Here is a 19,175-nt window from a genome sequence, read left to right as displayed (position 1 = left end):
ATCAGATCGTATTTTCTTATTCTTCCCAGTCATGTAAAAGCAATCCTAGTAACCATTCAGCTTCATTTTTCAGATCAGGAAACCCAAACTCAAAGATCATTTCTTAGTATCACAAATAAGTAAAAAGAAGAAACAATTATAATTTTGACTGGCACTCTTTCTTGCATTACTCAGATGGAATAGATGGCTTAAGTTGGTTAAAATCAGCACCTTCATTTTGTCCTTTAGGCAAGGGTTTATGTTCTATATGGATAGTCAAGGAAATTATCTCAGGAGACTATCTTTTGCCTTCCCCCACTCTGGTGTTAGAACTCCAAGGGCAGAAACCTTGAGGAAAAGATCTGGGCTGTATCTGCACTCTATTGCCCCCGAGTGGTTAGGACTGGCAGCAACATGCTAATATACCTCGGGACCGCTCTGCAAAGTTCCTTCAGCCTGCATTCATTTTGGAAGGGTTATTTTACAAGACCACGGAGTGTTGTGGAATAGATATCCATGTGTTTTTCTGACTATGTACTTTCCTTCCCACATTTTAAGTTTTTGAGAAAGGATCACTTTTTAGCCACCAGTGTTTTGGGTCTGTGCTTACTTCTATTTTAACTCTGCTCATGACTCGTAACTTCTTAGCAGTTTTGTGATCAATATAGCATATACGTTTGTGACATTCAGAGAGTCTTACGTGTGTCTGAAGAGTACAATAAAAATTAGAAAACCCAGTGAAGCACCATGTTGTTTTCATAGAATCCTATTTAACTTTTTTCCCTTGGTAATGTAGCAATCTTTTTTTTTTTTTTCCCCCTCTCTCTTTTAGTGTAGTTATTTTCTAAGGTTATCAAAAGTGGATACAAATGAGACAAGTTTCAACACATGCTAATATTCAAAACCAGAACCAACCCACTGCTCATAAGGGAACTGGTCTGAAATATCCTAGAATCTCTGATTGTAGTAAAACATATACTTCCCTAGCTCAGATGGGGAGATGCGGTCTGTCCAGAACCCATCTATCTATCTGTGTTTCTGCAGGGGCATCTCTGGAGGATTAGCTATATTTAATATTCAGTAATTCTTAAGTAAGAATTGACTGTCACTTTAAATACTAATGTGGAAGAATATTTGAAAGAGTTATAAGCACTTCTAGAGTTCTTCAATTTTTTTTTCCAGAAAGTGTTAGCTGTAGTATTTGCCCACCAGAATTCGATAAAATTCTCCTAATAACAATCCCATGTTTATGTTTATAGTCTTATTTTTCCTTCTTAAATTATGATACACAACTTTGCATGAATCTAAAGAATATAGAATATCTATGTTCCACACAAACACATATAACTTATAAGTACATAATGTAAAAATCTGGCAAAGAAAAAACCTTGAGATAACCTAAAACATAGCATCTCATTGACCATGGGAAATCTATGGCTGGGCCATATTAATTGTGGAAAAATCTTCCTTTTTGCTTTGGCTGTGGAAGGCCCTTCTGTGAGTGAGCCCAAGAATCTCTTCAAATCAACATTCCTCTTTCTCTATGGCAACCCAAATCTCTGCCTCAGAAACAAAGTGAGGTCTCATTATGCAAGCAAAAAGCACAAAAATGGCATAAACACAGAGATATCTACATTTTTTGAAAGTGGAAAAGGAAATTCTCTTTGCAGCCAATTGGTCCCTTAACAATTTGCAAACCATAGTCATGTAATAGACCAGGTAAGGTTAAACCAGGGTTTATCAAATTAGAAATGGTGAAAAGACTGACTTTTGCAGAGACAGAAATCCCCAAACGCCTTGGCTGCCTTCCTCAGAACTGATAGTACCATTTAGAACCCATTCATATGAAAATGCTTTTGATATTACAAAACTAAGGAGTTATAGGGAAAAGTAATTTCGCCTTTAAATTCAATCAGAGATGTCAAAAGCCTGGGAGTACCTATAGTCCAGAGTACTGAAATATCCTTGAATCTCTGGTTTAGGCTTAAAAAGGACTGTGGAGCGAATGTAACACACATCACCAGAGCAACAAGATATTTTGCAACAAGGATCGTGGATTTAAGAAAAAAAGTCGAAGTAAACTGAATGCCACAGAAGCAAATATTACTGGAAGCGTGTGAGTCCAGTATATGATTAGCAACAGCTTTATTCTTTGCACTAAAAACGGTGACTGGAAGGAAAGCAGCGATTTACAGAGAACATGGAAGCATGAGACGGATGGAGAAGACAACATACACTACACCCTTATTTGTCCAATGAGAATCTCATTCTGTCTTTTTGGCGTTTGGAAAGCTTACACATACAGACATAAAAGGGAAACACGTTGCCCAAAGACAGGAGATGATTTTCGAGTTGATCTGATTTCACAGCTCATCATCAGTGGTCCCTGCATCTCAGGGGTACTTCTAGCCCCAGTTTAGGGGCAAAACATAGCAAATGACAACTAAGGAAGAACCAGCCTACTGAGGACAGGTGGCCAGGGTGCCTGGCGCAAGGCGGGGTGTTCTGACCCTACCCTGTAGGAACTGCTGAGCCCTCTGACAGGCGAGCCGCAGGATCTCCTAGACATCACTGGGCTACGCGGAGGCTTACCCAAGACAAATATCTCGCTTTTTAAGTCAGCCTGGAAAAGCCATAAGAAGTTAGTTAGTTCTTGTCTTCATTCTATGGCCTTCAGGAGGAGCTTTCCTGTTTTGTTTTTTCATGCACACGCAGCATGCCAAACTCTTGAATAGTAGCAGAGCGGGGAGGGTTTACCAGTTAGCCTGAAGACAGCTCTTTTGGCTGCCCGCAGTTTTCACACCACAGGCAACAAGTGCTGCTTTCAGACGGAACTCAACAGGCAGAGCAGAGAGAGACTTACGGAGAGAAGTTGCATCAAGAAGATGTTTGAGTGCAATGTCGATTGCTAAGAACACATACAAGAACTTGTGTGTCTTTAATAGAATGTTTAACAACAGCGTTCAAGACAGCCTCAGATTTGACCTCTTTTCTTTGTGCTTATTTGAATAGATGCAAGGTAAGATAGAAATTTCTCTTAAACCCATCGAGTTTCATAAAAAGTCTCAATCATTGGTCAGGGGCACACTTACTAAAAAACACATAAGGAGAAACCATGGCTTTTCTGGAAAAAAATGGTAAAATATCATTAAAATACTATTATAATAGTTAGGAATATTGTCCTAACTCCACATTGTGACTATTTTGGCCTACTTTCAAAATAAGATTTTTAATATGACAGTGAATCAACTAACCTTTCTCGTGTGAGGATGCTTTATTTTCTTTCCACAGGAGTGGACAAGATCTACTACTTGTCCAAAGCGCTAGACAAGTATTTGATTTGCTTATGGGAACTTCAGCAGGACTTTTTAAAAAAAGCGTGTGGTTTTCTTAACTCTTACTGAGGAACATTTTTATAATTAGTAATGATTGACCTCAAATCTGCAGTCTTTAGGTGTGAAATACATTAAGTATTTTTCTTAAAAGGTATGGCAGAGAATGCTTGATGTTCTCCAGTATCTGTTCTCTTCTTTGTCCGTCCTCTGTAGTAGAATCCTGATAGGCACATGGACATTCTGAATAAAGTCTATTTCTCAACCTTCCTTGTATCGAGATGTGCTCATGTGGTAAGTTCTGACAGATGGGATATATGCAGTAGGAAGGGACTGCTGGAGCTGGTGCAGCCACTTTGGACCACACAGTGGAAGCTTCTTGTTGAGGAAGATGATGTGCTAAAATAAAATGGAATCTCCTGGGTTTCCGGATGACTTGGAGCCACATACCAGCCCTAGATGCCCTACATTTATGCATAAGAGAAATATACTCGTACGTTGTTTAAGCTAAAATTATTTTGAGTTTTCTGTCGTGGTAGCTGCCCCAATCTTGACTAATATAGGGGTTCTATGAACATCAAGGCTCATGGAGAAAAAACATTTAGCTGTTGGAATGATGTGGATAAACAGCTGGAAAGATCATTTGGACATATCAGGAAGAATCAGTGCTTGATTCCATGTTGGAAACTGTGCTCAAGGGGATTACTTTTGATGGGATGGTTTTAGAGTGAGGAGATTTCCTTAGGAGCCCACAATAACTGAGTTTCTTGGAAGAAACCCAAAGAAGAATCTTTCTATCTCTTCATAAAGAGCTTACATTGCAATTTGAGTCCACATGCCATAAATCTCTTAGCTGGAAGGGGAAGTTCAGCTTATAGAAGAATAGAGAATTGTCATAATTTTTAGTATGAAAAACCATTATTTAAAAAAAAAGATGCTCAAAAGACTAGAGAAAATACCGGATTCTGATTTATATATCACTCATAATTTATATGTACATTTCAGTTCTGTCATCTATAAAGTGTTGGTGAATTTTACTTTTAGGAAAGATTTTGGATTGTATGTGAAAGATTTACGTTGTCTCAGAAAATACTTTAAAAGAATAAAATTGCATTAAATTAGCATGTGTTAAGTAAAACAATGGTTGATGGGGTTGATAAAAGTATTGTAATGATTTCATGCATACTATACTATACCTACTAAAACATTATTAAAATTTGATTTTGTCTTTGCTTTTAGTGCAGGGTTACTTTCTTTGTAATGAGCATAACTCGTAACATTCTTGAAATGGAAGAAATAGGCAGCCTTCTTAGAGGACTCAAGCCCGCACAGTTTATTAGTGTCAGATGTGGGGTTAAATTATAATAATGGCCTAAACTTTGCTGCTGATTCAATTTGCATCTATATTTATAAGCACAGATAACTTCAACTTATATTCTTCCTATGAATAGAAAAGGTTTTCAGAAAGCTCAGTGGGGCATTTAAAATGCTCATTTGCTCTCGAGTAAGATAAAATAGAGAAAAAACTCTTCATTTTTCTGGAGTTAGTTATTTGATGTAGTTATGAAAGTATTCTTTGAAAACATCGTTACTGTGAATACCTCCATTCTCTCATACCATTCTGCAAACAACTGAAACCTAATGTGTGTATGAGATTGAGCTTGGTTCTTGCAGGAGAATAAACCTGTGTAAATCCTGGTTTTGTCCTTCATACTACAATGGCGAGATCTTCATCTCTCTAAATTAGAGAAGTTCATGGGGCACCTGTGTGGCTCAGTCGTTTAAGCGCCTGCCTTCATTCAGCTCAGGTCATGATCTCAGCGTCCTGGGATCGAGCCCCACATTGGGCTCCCTGCTCCGCAGAGAGCCTGCTTCTCCCTCTCTCACTCCTCCTGCTTGTGTTCCCTCTCTCGCTGTGTCTCTGTCAAATAAATAAATAAAATCTTAAAAAAATAAATTAGAGAAGTCCAATTCTAAAGTTGCTTTGCCATGTGTTGACTAAGCTTAAGTGCTAAAGAACAAGTAAGGGAAAGGCAAGGAATAAATACTTTGGCCTTAAAAAGAAAACCAGAGAAAGAGTGGGGGAAAGGCAAATGCTTAGTCTTAGATATTATCTAAAGTGTTATTATTATTATTATTTTTAAAATTTCCTAATTATTTCATGCCGGCCAAAATGAAACCTCGAAGATCAAAGAGCATCTAGTCTTTACAGTATTCCATTTAAAAAAAAATTCCTCTCATAGGTAAAATGAATTCACGTTACTGGACTATTTGGGTGGATGGAGTCAGTGATGGGAGTTTGCAATACTGTGCAGATGACATTTCTCGGGAGTTGGGGGTTGGTACTTCTTAGCACAGAAACTGGATTCTACCAAAACCTTTGTGTTTTCACTTAACTGCAGAGGCTCCCATTTCAAGTTCCAAAGACTGAATGTGAGGATGGGTTATTATTTGAAGTCTATCACCTTTTGTCTAAAGGAAGAGATTTCAGGATCATTCTGATTGCAGAAGCAGAACTTTGCTGTGATGGATTCATTTTATGCCGCGCTTGTCATTAAATCCCTTTCCAGAGCCAGCCATTAATTTCGTTGGAAGTCTTTTTACATGGTATCCTTACGGAGAGTTAAAAACCAGCAGGGCTGCCAGCCTGCAAGACTCAGAGTTGAGTGCTTTGTGAACTGTTAACAGAAGAAAGCGTCATTCCCGCAATTCTCATTAATTTACTTCAGTTTTGTGGAAGAAGGAGGCTCAAGACAGCGCCAAAGATCATCCTGCCCTCAGGCTCTGCTGACCCCGCTGATGGGCAGGACACCTGGGAGGCAATGAGCCCACTGAGGATGACAGGCACAAAGTTGATGTCTTTGAATGGGATGGTTCTCCAAAAAAAATACATTTTAGTTTGCTTTACTCCTCAGTCTGGACATAGCTGCTGTGTAAGTGTGTCTTATAAAGGTTTGGACAGGGGCCATGCCAATGATGTTAAAAGTTAGCAACCAATATTTCCATGGCTTTTTAGAACTTGTAAGATGGCACAAATCTAAATACATCTAATTAACAAAATTCATTTAAAGACATGCAATAAATCACACTCAAGATGCAGTTACCTTTAATTTTGGTGAATTTATCTCCTGTTGGTAAGGGTATTTAGGGAGGAGGGGAGGTGAGTAGGGCTGGGGATTCTGAGAAAATGTTGAGGCCAGGTCAGAGACAGAGGCCAAGGGAGAATGAAAAGGGAGGGAGGGAAGGAGACAGCTGGGAAAAGGTGTAGACGTTCGATCTCCCGGAGAAAGTGAAGGCGGCTTAAAGATTGAGGAGAGACAAGATGTGGTTACGGCTTGTGCCAGAACGAGGTTACCTGGTCTTCAGAGAATATCCCCCAACCTCGAATAATGTTAACGTTACCAAATGCCCTGGCAAGTGACATTTGACAAATTCTTGCTTGAAAAGCACTAACTTTTTCTTTTGAATTTGACTCAGAATTCCCAGTGGGTGGGATCATTTTTCTGAGGTGGGTGGCTGGAGACAGGAACCTCCAGATTCTACAACTTTATATTTACAGGATGGCTCCTTCTAAACATGAGGGAAAAACAATGAAAAGCGATGACTCTTTGTAACCTGCTGGTAAAATAGATCACGATTTCTAGAGAGTTTGTTGCAAAGCTAGGGGAGTGGGGAGTGATGACGTGTGCCTGTGGGGGGTGTGCCTGTGGGTACGTGGTGGGAACCGCTGTGAAACCCCCCACACCACCTGGCCCAGGAGCTGCTGGCAACAGGCTCCTGGGAACCAAGCCACATATCTAATCGAGCCTTACAATTGACTGGAGGGAAAATGAATTATTTAAAACGAAGCGGGGGAAATCGGAGGGGGAGACGAACCATGAGAGACGATGGACTCTGAGAAACAAACTGAGGGTTCTAGAGGGGAGGGGGGGAGGGGGAGGGGTTAGCCCGGTGATGGGTATTAAAGAGGGCACGTATTGAATGGAGCACTGGGTGTTATACGCAAACAATGAATCATGGAACACTACATCAAAAACTAATGATGTAATGTATGGTGATTAACATAACAGAATAAAATTAAATTAAATTAAACAAATAAATAAATAGCTGACTTAGAAACATGTTTGACTTTTTGTAATGAATGATCTCTTGTATTCAATAGTGTGTTTATTTTACGCAAGTACAGGCGTGGCTGGGTTCTTTGTTCAGGTGACCTTTTCTCTCCTGGTTGAGGAACTGAGCCAAGCCTCAGGGTTTTGTGGGTGTCCAGGGGCCTCGTGGGCACTGATCATTATTTAAGCCCAAGACCACCCCATAGTATAGGCCACGTGCCTCTGTATGTGTTACTGGTAAGGTCATCATAGAAAACTAGGGGATTTTGAAATTAAGATGTTTAAATAGAGGATCCATGGGGGGCAGTGACTTGCATAGTAACATGATATAAAACATTCTTTTTTGTTTCATAATTTCAGTATTTGTCAGTAATCACATTTTCTTTTTAGTTTACAGGTGGCATATTTGAGAGATCAAGGTTTGTTTTTGTTTTAAGAAAAAATTTACAGGCTAAAGATTTAGGGTATTTTCCCACTTTACTAATTAAAATCATTGCCCAAGATTCTTTGTTTGTAAGATGAAAATGCATTAGTAGTCTTAAGTAGCCACCACCTAGAAGAAATAACTCTCTTCAGAGAGTTAAAAGAGCATGGAGTACTTTTTTGTTTTCCTTCTCTCTCTCTCTCTCACTCCTTTTTTTGCAAACTGAATTGGACTCATCTCTTTGTATCAATTTCCTCATCTCTAAAGTGGGGCTAATAATATAACCCATCTCATTGGGTTATGAAAAGTAAAGATGAAGGGTTCTTAGAATAGTGTTTGGTGGTAAGAGCTCAACTATGTGGCTATCATTATTAATAACAAAAAATCAGGAAGATTATACACTACAGACTGTTCTAATATGAATTTATAGTCAGAAATAAATAATGGAATTACACCATATATTTACATTGTCTTACTGGAATTTGGTGTGTATATATCCATTCCTCCACCCCCAACTTACGTAGTGCTTATGTTTCTTAAGAGGAAGCCTTCTAGGGCAATGCTCAAATTGATGTTTATTAATGTGATTAACTGTACTATCTAAATATAGTAAGACCGGTTAGTTCTTCAGTAATTAGGCAAGATTAAAATACCTCATTACTGGCCTTCGCTGCATTGCTGTCTTCCTTAGGGGTCCTAGGGTCTGTGGGGGTGGCTATGGGATATTTTAAGCACACAGGTTTCCTCTCCTCTTCCTCCTCTTCGATGTGCAGGCTTGCTGTCACCTCTGGGCCATCATGGGCACACGACAGAGCATCTGGTTCTTGAGATTCTGGCCCTCTTCGGATGCCTGACGTAAACCCCTCACACATATCCTCATCTTCCTCTCCAATGACAGGGAGACTTTTGGGCAAGGGACCCATATTAGTGTGTGCGGAGGCCACAAACTGATCACCTAGGACTTCAGGTCCTTTCTTGGGGCCTCCAAAGCCCTTTCCCATTTTTGTCAACTCTGCAAACTTGTTCTGAGTTGTCTTTCTGGGATCCTGCACTGGTGTTGCCTCAGAAGGCTGGACCGCGGCTGAGGTCACCCCTGAGCGGGGGACAGGTAGCAGAGAGGAAGCGGACTTGGCAGGTACAGAAGCTGGAGGCAATGAGAGGGGTACTGAGGGCTCCTCCTTAATTTCAAGGATGATTTCCTCTAGGATATTTGGTTTGGCTGGGTCAGCTGCTAAGGTTAAAGCACCAAGCTTCTCTAATTCATCCAAGAAGTTGTCCAGAAAAGGAGGTGGCGTTGGGGTCAAAGGATTTGCCGGTGGACACGTGGCTGTCAGGGACAGCCACCCCTGGGCTGTTTTATCTGAGCCAGGTGAAGCTTTGTGCATGGGAGGAGGGGCTGGTTCACTGGAAGCCAACTTAGAAATGAGCGGGGATTATGGAGTTAAAAAATAAACCGAGAAAATAATAATAATACATCAAAACACAGAGACAGAGAAATGCAGGAAAGGTATGGTCATACATATAAAAATATTTTATGCTATGGTCTCGACTTGAAGATATTTTGCTGACTTTAAATAAAATCATTAGCATGTTAACTAGAAGGTTATCTGAACACTGAAACTCTCCTAGTATTTGGAAGGGGTCTTAAATGTCAGGATAAGATAAAGCTATCAGAGAGATTACAAGGTCACACAGTGAAACCTTAAGTGATTTTATTAATAGATTAGCTCTTTTAAACTAGCCTTCAGATACTGACTTAGGATGCAGGCCTCTGAAATAATGTTACTGTAAAATGAAAGGTTTCAATAATGAAACCTTTCTTATTCCTTGAATTTGTTTAGTGTTCTTTCTTCCTGTAATGGTACCAAATCTTTTGAACTTCCATAATTTTCTCACTTATGTTTGCAAATCTTTTGAACTTCCATAATTTTCTCACTTATGTTTGCAAATCTTTTGAACTTCCATAATTTTCTCACTTATGTTTGCCAAATCTTTTGAACTTCCATAATTTTCTCACTTATGTTTCTCACTTATGTCTGAACTTCCATAATTTTCTCACTCACATCTATTTTGCAATGTATAACATTAACACATTTCCAAATGAATAAATTCTGAAAAATATTTTTCAAGAACAGAAACTCAGGATCAGAACACAACTTAACTTACGTTAACTTCTCCTTCAAAGTTTAAAAAGTCCAAAGTAAATGTTTAATAGAAAGGGAACATATGATTTTAATGGGAGTAAACTTCTGCTAGGACTCCCATTCCTTTATGTAAACCTGTGGAGTATAATTTATGAAACTTAATCTCCTGAAGCAAAAATACTGTGTATCTTAATATTATCACTATATCTTGGATATATTGAACAAAACAGAATTTTAGTGGAAATTCCTTAAAAGTAGTTTTAGAAGTGCTGCCTAGGAATATTCTAAGACATTTATCTATTGTTGCCAAACTAGAAAGAATGCTACATGCTAGATATATGAAGGCCTTGAGAGTCTGGTGGGTGGCATTTTATTTTCATTCTCTCCAGGTAGATGGTTTGGGTTTGGAAAGAAAAAAATCTTCAAGGGAGATTTTTGGAGATGCATTTTCTAGTTGGTTGTTTAGGATGAGACTTCACTCACGCACTCGGCACTCTTGGTCCTAGGGTCACTTAACTTTTGACTTCTGTGTCCTATAATAGGAATGGGGCATTAATAGAATTTATTTAGCTATTCTTTTTAAAAAAGGAAATATGATGTCCTGTCATCATGGGGTGGGATAAATGAGGCAAAGAGTTACAAAGCTCATGGGAGCATTCTAGTGGAAGATTCAGGACAAAAGGCTGCCGAGCACCTGATACAGAGTAATACTATATATGTGGTCTGTTACTCGATAGATGGCCTCTCCTAGCTGGCCTGTCTATGTTCAATTTTTAATAAGACAGAAATTACCTAAGTCTCCTTTGATAGGCTAGAGAAGTTCTCTTACTGGCCAGTGTTCTAGTTTATGCTCTTTGTTATATAACACCGTAAGAGACTTTTCACTTTCATTTTCTGTCATGGTCAGGAATATTATGTGGATGAGGAAGAAAGACCTTTAAGTCCTACTACGGTCATGATTACCACTATCTACTATCACTGTTAATACCTGCTCCGATTATCACCGCGGTCGACAATATGCATGTCAACAGGTTCAAAGTGCTTACTTTTACAAGGGACTTACTTCAGCTAACGGTGAGATTAAGTATCTGAGTTACCTATATAACATAAATATACCTATAATACAAAAATCATATAATTACCTTTTCTCCCTAAAGCATTAGAGTTGGACTCGACTACACTAAAAACAGAAATAATATCAACTAACATTTGAATCTCCCTTAAAATATAGTATGTTGTGACTTGAGTGTCAAAGAGTGATTCATGAGTCAATGAGTTCCTTCCTCTCTTTGCAAATATCAATTAGAAACTAGGATATATAACACTACAGTTCTTTTTTCTGAAAACGGTCCAGTTCAACACTACTGAGAAGTTTCCTTCATTAAGCCAGTGATATCATAGAATAGATTACCAGATGGGATGAAACCATTAAGTGTTTTTTTTTTTTTTCAAATTATAGACATGAGCTTTTCAACATATTTTCTTCCCAGCAGTGAGAATAAAACACTAATTAGTTATTAGTGAAATTTCTCTATTTATAAAATGTAAAATCTGGTGTTCTAAGAAAAAACTTAGGAAACTGAAAATACATTTAAATCATATTCACAATCAAGATTAAAATGCTGTGATCTATAATATTGCATTGCCAGAATTAATTAGGACATTATGGAAGAATTTCTTACATGTTAAATAAGGCTTTGTAGATACATGCTTATCCTTTCTTATAAAATTTTACTTGGAGGTATGGTCCTTTTGAAATTTAGCTGGTCGCTCTTTTGAGGTGACTGAATGGTAATTAAAACAAATATATAGGTGAAGAATTCTGATCTTTTCTTTTATATCAGTAGGAACTATTGAAGGAAGGATGTTGATCTCTAAAACTAAGCTCTGGTAGTGAAATAAACACACTAAAGAAGCTTCTGGAAAACTTTATAATCAATCAGACAAAATCGGATGGTACCAAACTGCTCTATTATCAAATGATAAAGGATTGAGAGCAATTACCCTGCAACTGAAACCTAGTCTTCAAAGAGAAGTAGAATAAATTAAAAAAATACTTCTCTTGAGAGAGTAGACTCTTTGATCATTTACATATGTAAACTCCTTCTAGGCTCATTTTCAAGGAGTAGTTTGGGTCACCGGGGATGCCTTCTTACGCTGGGACATGAAATGACTTCGCACTTTGATAACGTCTGATAATGATGTCATTCTGCCAACTCTAAATGGTTTATTTTTCTATGTCCCAGCCTTGATTTCAATCAAAATGTTTAATGAATTATGCAAAACAAAATGTCTAAAATGTTGGGAAGTAGAATAATTCCTTGGTAATTTAAAGTTTTACACTTGAAAGTTAATGAGAAGGAGAAAGAAATCCCTAAATACCATCCATGAAAAGAACACAACATATTATAATCCAATAGAAAATTAAGGAGAACTTCACACTGTGAGTAAAGAAAGTAGGAGAATAGCCTCTCCTAATTAACCAGTTCAGGAAGCAAAGTCCCTTTTAGACTACATGTTGAGAAAGGTAACGACCTTTAGCTAACAGCTCAAGTCAGACAGTAGATCTGGCACAAAATCATCCTAAACCTAATAAAATAAACTTGAGGACTCCTCATAACCAATGACATTTTCATTCAAACTAATAAACCAACTAACCTACGCACCTTAATTAAAATTCTTTAATCTCTCTCTTTCTATATTAAAAAACCCCAAGACTTTTATAGAATCTTGTCAACTTAATTACCATGTGCTGATGAAATAGACCATTTTGGGATCTGTCTATCCACATATACTTATATATACTACTTATACCTATATATAATCCATGTAAAAGATGCATCTATAAAAATAAAATCAAGCTTTAGAAAAAAATCAAGCTTCAGAAAAATTTTCAAAAAGCAGATAAATGTGTATATATATACAGGTATATATCATATGGGATTTTAAGATACTAATGTTTTCTCCTTCAGTATTTTAATTTGAGAATAAAATTATCAAAATCAAGCATCAAACCTTTGTGCTCGCACCCCTCAGAAAAAGAAATTATATTGACTTGACATGGCACGCACACTTAGAAACATAACATACACATTTATGCTTTGCAATAGATATGATGTTCTAGCCTAATGCCTAACGTCACATATTGATGATCTTACTTCAGGCTCCCAAATATTATACCAATATGCTGGAATGTCTTCTTACCTTATTGGAACTTAAGCTGTGGATTCTATCACTAGAATAGCTGTGGGGGATTGGAGGGTCAGGGTAATCCTCAGCACCTTTGGTTGTATTCTTCTTCACAACTTCCACGTAGGAAACAGGGAAGATGCCTTGTCTGCTGGTTCCTGGAATTTTACCTTCATACCAGTTTTGATCAACTCTTTTCAGAAGAATAACTCTATCTCCCTGTGAGGAATATTAGGAAAATGCGTTATAGTGCTCGCTTCGGCAGCACATATACTAAAAATAGGAAAATGCGTTATAAATAGAGACGTAATAACAACAACAACAAAAAGTGTAATTGTCAATGTTGGCTAATAAACAATAGTTTTCCATTTGGGAAAAGTTTGATACCTCCAGTTGTTGTTGTTGTTTGTTTTTGTCAGGAAAACACAAAGTCTCTGAGCTCACACCTGAATTACAGATTATCCACATATATGCAATTTCATCAATCATGACATTAGAATCTCCCCTAGGGATGCCTGGCTAATGGGAACGGGCTTTCACATGTTCGCACTGGTACCGTGTGAAATGACTTGCATCAGTTACTTTAAAAAGCAGAATGGTTTAACAGGGAAAAGCTCACTGACAGTAGCGTTATCCTATCACTGATGGATTCAAGGGAATGACCTTCTGTAGGAAGAGCTTCAGAAAAGGGCAACTCGGCGCGCTGTGCTAGTGTGTCTGAAACGGGTTGCCGAAATCAGCCTCCGGAAGGGATGAAGTTGAATGGCACACTGCGTTTCTTCTCCATCTACATGCGGCCAAGTAGCAGCAGAGAGTAAGGCTGGCAGGACGGGGCAGAGATAGTCCCCTCCATAATCCCCAGCTGTGGCCAGGGCTCACCTCCACCTGCTCTGCATCCCGATGCTGTAGCAACACTGTCCATTCTAACTGGTTGGCAGCCACACCACAGTGGTCATTAAACATATTTACAGAACCCCTGGCTTTAGCAATAATAGAACTTTCTACGGTCACCATTCCCGCTACCGGCAGCGATCAGGCCAATGCCACAAAACCCAGCTTAAATTTCAACTCGAGACCACGTGTGGCCCTGAAATAAATAGGGCAAAATGTGGTTTAAATGGCAGCATCCGCATCCAGCAGGTGGTACGGAAGTCTGGGCTGCTGATGGGGCCCCGGAGGGGGACAGAGTCAAAGCTTCAGGGCAGTAGGGAGGCCTCCTGCAGGGGGCACTCGAGGTGCCAGTCTTCCTAGAGCCTGTCCCACACCGCCTCCGTGCAGAACATACTGAAGAAAAGGAAATCTCCCTACTCTTAAAATCTGTACTGATTTTCTCGGTAACACACTACTGTTTCTAGGCTGTTGCTGGAGCTATAAATCGCATCGGCAGAAGCTTCTCTTTTACTAGGAAACGGTAGCTGGTTTGGTTCATGGAAAGCTGTGTTGCAGCTTGGAGGGTGGACAAGAATCGGTTGATGATGCAGAACCAGGGCAAAGAAGGGAGAACGAGATGAGGTTCTGCCAGGATAAGAACAGTGGGACTTCCCTTCCTTGCTCCCGGCTGAGGACTTGCCCGGTATGGGTTCGAGAACCCCCCAGCGTGTGACTCTCTAGCCCGTGCTCTGTGCAGACCTGTGGTTGCCTCAAACAAATGAACATGATGGCTTAGCACAGAATGACAATTGTTCATTTGCTCTTTCTTCACTGTGTAAAGTTGCAAGTCAAAAGGAGCTCTTTCTGATATACTGGAATTGGATAGGTTGCTAGTGAAATTTGGGTCGGTCATGAGGCCCAGAGGGGGCTGATCAAGGGAACAGCACTGCACAAAGGACTCCTCAAAAAGGCTCTGGAGTGAGAAGTACCTGCATTACGTGAGGACTATTCGTTGATTCCAAGATAAAATTAAATGTTGGAACATTATTATTTTTTTAAATTTGAATAATAAGGCAGCAGGACAACAAAATTTTGAGGTGCATGAAAGTGCTTTTCCTTTTGATGTTTCCATATATAGATAGCTGCAGGAGATCCAGCTCGAGGCGCCCCTAGGAGAGGATCTGGAGCCTGCCATGCTAAGCCTGGGAGGGAATGTCTCTCAGAAGCTTTGTGTCCTGTAGGGGACCGCATCTGGAAGGACACGGGAGCGGTGGGTAACAGCGCCTCAGGGCGGCCCTGATAGAGTCCTTTGTAGCACATGGGGAAAACACAAAAATTGTCTAAGAAAAAGGTAACCTATTTTACTTTTGAAAATATATAGCCTTTCAAAATGCACTGTTGAAGAAAACAGCCAGGGTACCTTTCTCAGCGAAAGCTCCACATTTGTGTCAGCATTGAAATTATATTTGGCTATAGCTTCTCCGATTTCTCCAGGCTGGGCTGGGGGAGGTGGTCTTGCCGGCTGTGCTTTTTCAGGAGGTATGAGTTTCTATGAGGGAAAAGAGTTATTTATTCTTGATCTGTGGTGACTTGGGAAGCAACAACCACGGAAGAGGGAAAGGAAAGGACTTACCTCGACGTATGAGATTGGAAAAATGCCCACTCTCCCGTGGTGCTCTCCCTCATACCAATTTTGATCTATTTTCCTGAGGATGTAGACAGTATCTCCTTTCTTAAATGACAGCTCCCTGGAAGAGACATGTTTCAGTGGGTCTTTCCCTGATGTAGAGCAATTACTCTTAAGATCAACACTCTCACTTGATTTGCATTTGGCTGAGAAATATACTGTCCATATTAAATAATCTTTTTCGAGCCCAGTTACATAAGGATTTTCCTTGCAAACTCTTAGAATTCACTGATCACCTTATAACGTCAGAAGTGATTTCCAAAAAGACCAAGTATAAACATCACATTTGATATAAATCACGGGCAGATGCATATGAAATTTAAAGGCAGGGGCGTGCGATTGCTGTGTAATCATGAGTTTACAGTGGAGGAGTGATGAAGCTTGGCATAATGGCAGATGAGTTCTGCACTGATTTTGTTTATCCTGAAGCTGCTTAGCTAGTTGGCCAGATACTTGACTTCTCCTTCTGTCTCCTTTTGATGTGCTAACGCTTACAATAAGGAAAATAAATATTTAGCTTTAGCACAGAAGAGCTATCACCAGAAAAATTGTTATTTATGGGTCCTTGAAGCTGGTTGTCAGGAATTTAAGTGGAATGTCTTGATAAGGAATGTATTTTGTGTAAAGAAAAAGATCTTTTATTCTTCAGTGAAGCAGAGATAAACATGTTTTAGGTGTAAAGACATGCACAAATTGTTTGTTGCCTTCTTTACACCTTTAAAAAAAAAGATTTATTTATTTATTTGAGAGAGAGAGTGAGCGTGCACATGAGGGAGAGGGGCAGAGAAGCAGACTCCCCACTCAGCACAGAGCCTGGATGTGGGGCTCAATCCCAGGGCCCTGGGATTATCAACTGACTGAGCCACCCAGGTACCCCTAGACCTTTTTTCTTTTTTTAAAGATTTTATTTATTTGAGAGAGAGAGAACACAAGCAGGGGGAGAGGCAGTGGGAGAGGGAGAAGCAAGCTCTGCCGAGCAGGGAGCCCGATGCGGGACTCGATCCCAGGACCCCGGGACCATGACCTGAGCCGAAGGCAGGTGCTTAACTGACTGAGCCACCCAGGCACCCCTTGTTTTTAAAAAATAAAAATACTTTTGAGACACTAACTATGCTTTTCCATCTGGGCTATTTCAAAGAAGAAGCTTATTTACTTGCTTCTCTCCTAAGCAGGTAAATGTGGGTATGTAATTTCAAGTTCTAAAGACATTCCTTATTTTGGCTAATTCATGCCTACCTGCTCATCCTCCCTGCGTCTGTTTCTCATGGCTTCATTATCCAGGGAATTATATCTGTTTGTTGTTTTGCCTCCATAATTATGTTTTGTTGGAGGACACTCATTTCCTATCTTTTCCCAAGAGCCCCACTTTCCTAGACATCTGCCTTCCCACTCTTGAATCTTCTGCATCGTTTCATTCAGAATCTGGATTTGGGTCATTTATTTGTGCCAAATAGATAATGAAGAGACAGGTGGATATCAGATGTAGAATATTTCTCATTGATTAAAAGAATTAATTGGAAAAAAATCTGTTGCATATTAAAAGAATGATCGAGCAATTAGAAGTGCTAAAATAAAATAGTCACATTGAAAGTGCATTAAATTTCCAGTAACCCAAAAGACAAAGGAGACTCACAGAGCCTTACATTCAAATACAGTACACTTCCCTCTTGAAGTGCCTGATGTAGAAAACAAAAAGCAAAATATTTAATGTTTACAGTCCAACAGCTTTATTAGCACCAGGTGTGTTTGATTTCTGGAAAGGAGACTAGGAAGCTTAGCTTTTTGTTTTTAAATGTCAATTAGAGAAAACTTTTTCTTTTCAATATGAAAAGAAATCTTTTCTATTTTTAAAGGCTTGTATTTAAAATTTTGAGGGCTTCTAGATAAAGGACAGAGATCTCGCTTATCAGTTTTCAAAATTGTGTCCCTCTCATCTCAGATCTAGATTTTTTGAGCCCATTATGGTAAAGCTTGTTTCCTCCCTCCCCTAAACCTTTTGAATAGTGGCCATTGATAACCTTTGGAAATGACATTTTATCTCTTTTTCCTTTTTAACAATTGAGACATCACATTTGGGTGAGTTACTGAGCTGTATTTTTGTAAATTAAACTTTTTGCAGTAGGTAAAGAAAAATAGCTTTTAAAACAGAAATGACTACATCAAAAACCAATGGTGTAATGTATGGTGATTAACATAACATAATAAAATAAAATTAAAAAAACAGATATTTATTTAAAACAGATACATCTATCTGTCTCTTGATAAGATGTTAGGCATGAAAAGCACTCACATCTAGCTATTAATTAAGAGCACTTCTAGGACATTCAGTGCTTCTGGGTGTGTGAGCCTTTTAAAGCTTTGTGAGTCATCCATAACCTCGACTTTTGTGTCAAATAGGGTAACTACACCGGGGGCTGCTCTTTACATTTCCTGAGAACGGAACGAGAGGAATATGATTAAGCTGCAATCAGACCAGTTTACTTATGGTATGTGGGAAACATTTTTTTTTTTTTTTACAAAAAATAGGGGATAGCTTCCATGGGTGATTATTGGATTGACTTCTCTGAAGGTTTATGCAATTAGATTTTGTGGGTCTAGGAAGATTTTCGTGAAAGGTGGGGGTGGTGCTGACAACCGTTCAGAAAGGCTTTGCCATTTACAAGCCTTGAACCTTTGCTAACTCAGAGCTTTTGCAATGAGGACATGGCCTTGGAGGATGGCATAAGGCTTGGCACTTGGAGCAAACAAAACTCAGCAACACAATTAACACCCCAAACACTTTCCTTAGCACTGCACATCATCTTTCTCCCAAAGCTTGTTTTTTACTAAGCTTTCTTAAAAAGCTGTGGGCCCTGGGTGGATACCTTTCCTGTGTTATAGGCCCTGTCATTCCCCAGGGTTTCATACATTTAAAAAAGCTTTTGATTGCTTGTCACAAGGAAGAAATGACATTTACATGTTCTATATCATTATTTTGTAAAATCGGCATGCATCATACAAATTGTCACACCATATCCAAAGAGCAGTAATAGGGACTAGAGTATAGTAGAAACAAAGCAGATGTTATTTATCTCATCCAAAAAAAAAAAAAAAAAAAAGATGGGTAAGCTTTTCTTCAGGACTTTTTTAAACACTAGATTTAAGCCATCTTAATTTCTAAGTAGCATTTTCCTATTTAGTTCATTCACCATCTCAGCAGTATTACCAAATTCTGAGTGATTTTATTTTTGTATGTCTTATGGCAGAGACAGTTTCTAGAACTATTAATTGATTAATATAATATTAGTTAATATACATTTTTATGAACAAAATTTTTTGTTATTATATATGTTCAGTCTAAACAACATGGGATAATTTAATGCCAATATACAATGATTTCAATATCTTGAATTCTAATGGAGATCAAAGTTTCTTAAATCAGGTCTATACACATGGGCC

General features: G+C 38.8%; 2 protein-coding genes across 29 annotated transcripts in view; both read right to left on the bottom strand.

The window, feature by feature from the left end:
• SORBS2 (sorbin and SH3 domain containing 2) overlaps positions 1 to 19,175 on the bottom strand; it is a 347,266-nt gene that overhangs the window by 10,604 nt on the left and 317,487 nt on the right. For 19 of the 28 annotated variants that reach the window (XM_032413609.1, XM_032413625.1, XM_032413608.1 and 16 more), the window contains 5 exons: positions 15,684 to 15,798; positions 15,471 to 15,599; positions 13,196 to 13,399; positions 6,416 to 6,610; positions 2,495 to 2,602 (listed from right to left, as the gene is read on the bottom strand). In XM_032413609.1, the coding sequence (XP_032269500.1) occupies positions 2,495 to 2,602; positions 6,416 to 6,610; positions 13,196 to 13,399; positions 15,471 to 15,599; positions 15,684 to 15,798 (751 nt within the window). The remainder of the gene's footprint in view (positions 1 to 2,494; positions 2,603 to 6,415; positions 6,611 to 13,195; positions 13,400 to 15,470; positions 15,600 to 15,683; positions 15,799 to 19,175) is intronic. The other 9 variants (XM_032413617.1, XM_032413618.1, XM_032413619.1 and 6 more) reach the window with 2 other exon arrangements.
• LOC116637940 lies at positions 7,375 to 13,169 on the bottom strand. The gene has a single exon (XM_032413631.1). It carries the CDS (start codon positions 9,230 to 9,232, stop codon positions 8,492 to 8,494), a length of 741 nt encoding a protein of 246 aa, XP_032269522.1. The 5' UTR covers positions 9,233 to 13,169; the 3' UTR covers positions 7,375 to 8,491.

The sequence above is a fragment of the Phoca vitulina genome, unplaced genomic scaffold, assembly GCF_004348235.1.
Source record: "Phoca vitulina isolate PV1807 unplaced genomic scaffold, GSC_HSeal_1.0 scaffold15, whole genome shotgun sequence".
NCBI classification, from domain to species: domain Eukaryota; kingdom Metazoa; phylum Chordata; class Mammalia; order Carnivora; family Phocidae; genus Phoca; species Phoca vitulina.
Note: the sequence above shows the minus strand (reverse complement) of the source record. Positions and strands in the feature narration are given on the sequence as shown.

What these genes read in the sequence shown, in the direction of transcription:
- LOC116637940 (XM_032413631.1), bottom strand. Translation starts at nt 9,232, where the DNA reads ATGCACAAAGCTTCACCTGGCTCAGATAAAACAGCCCAGGGGTGGCTG.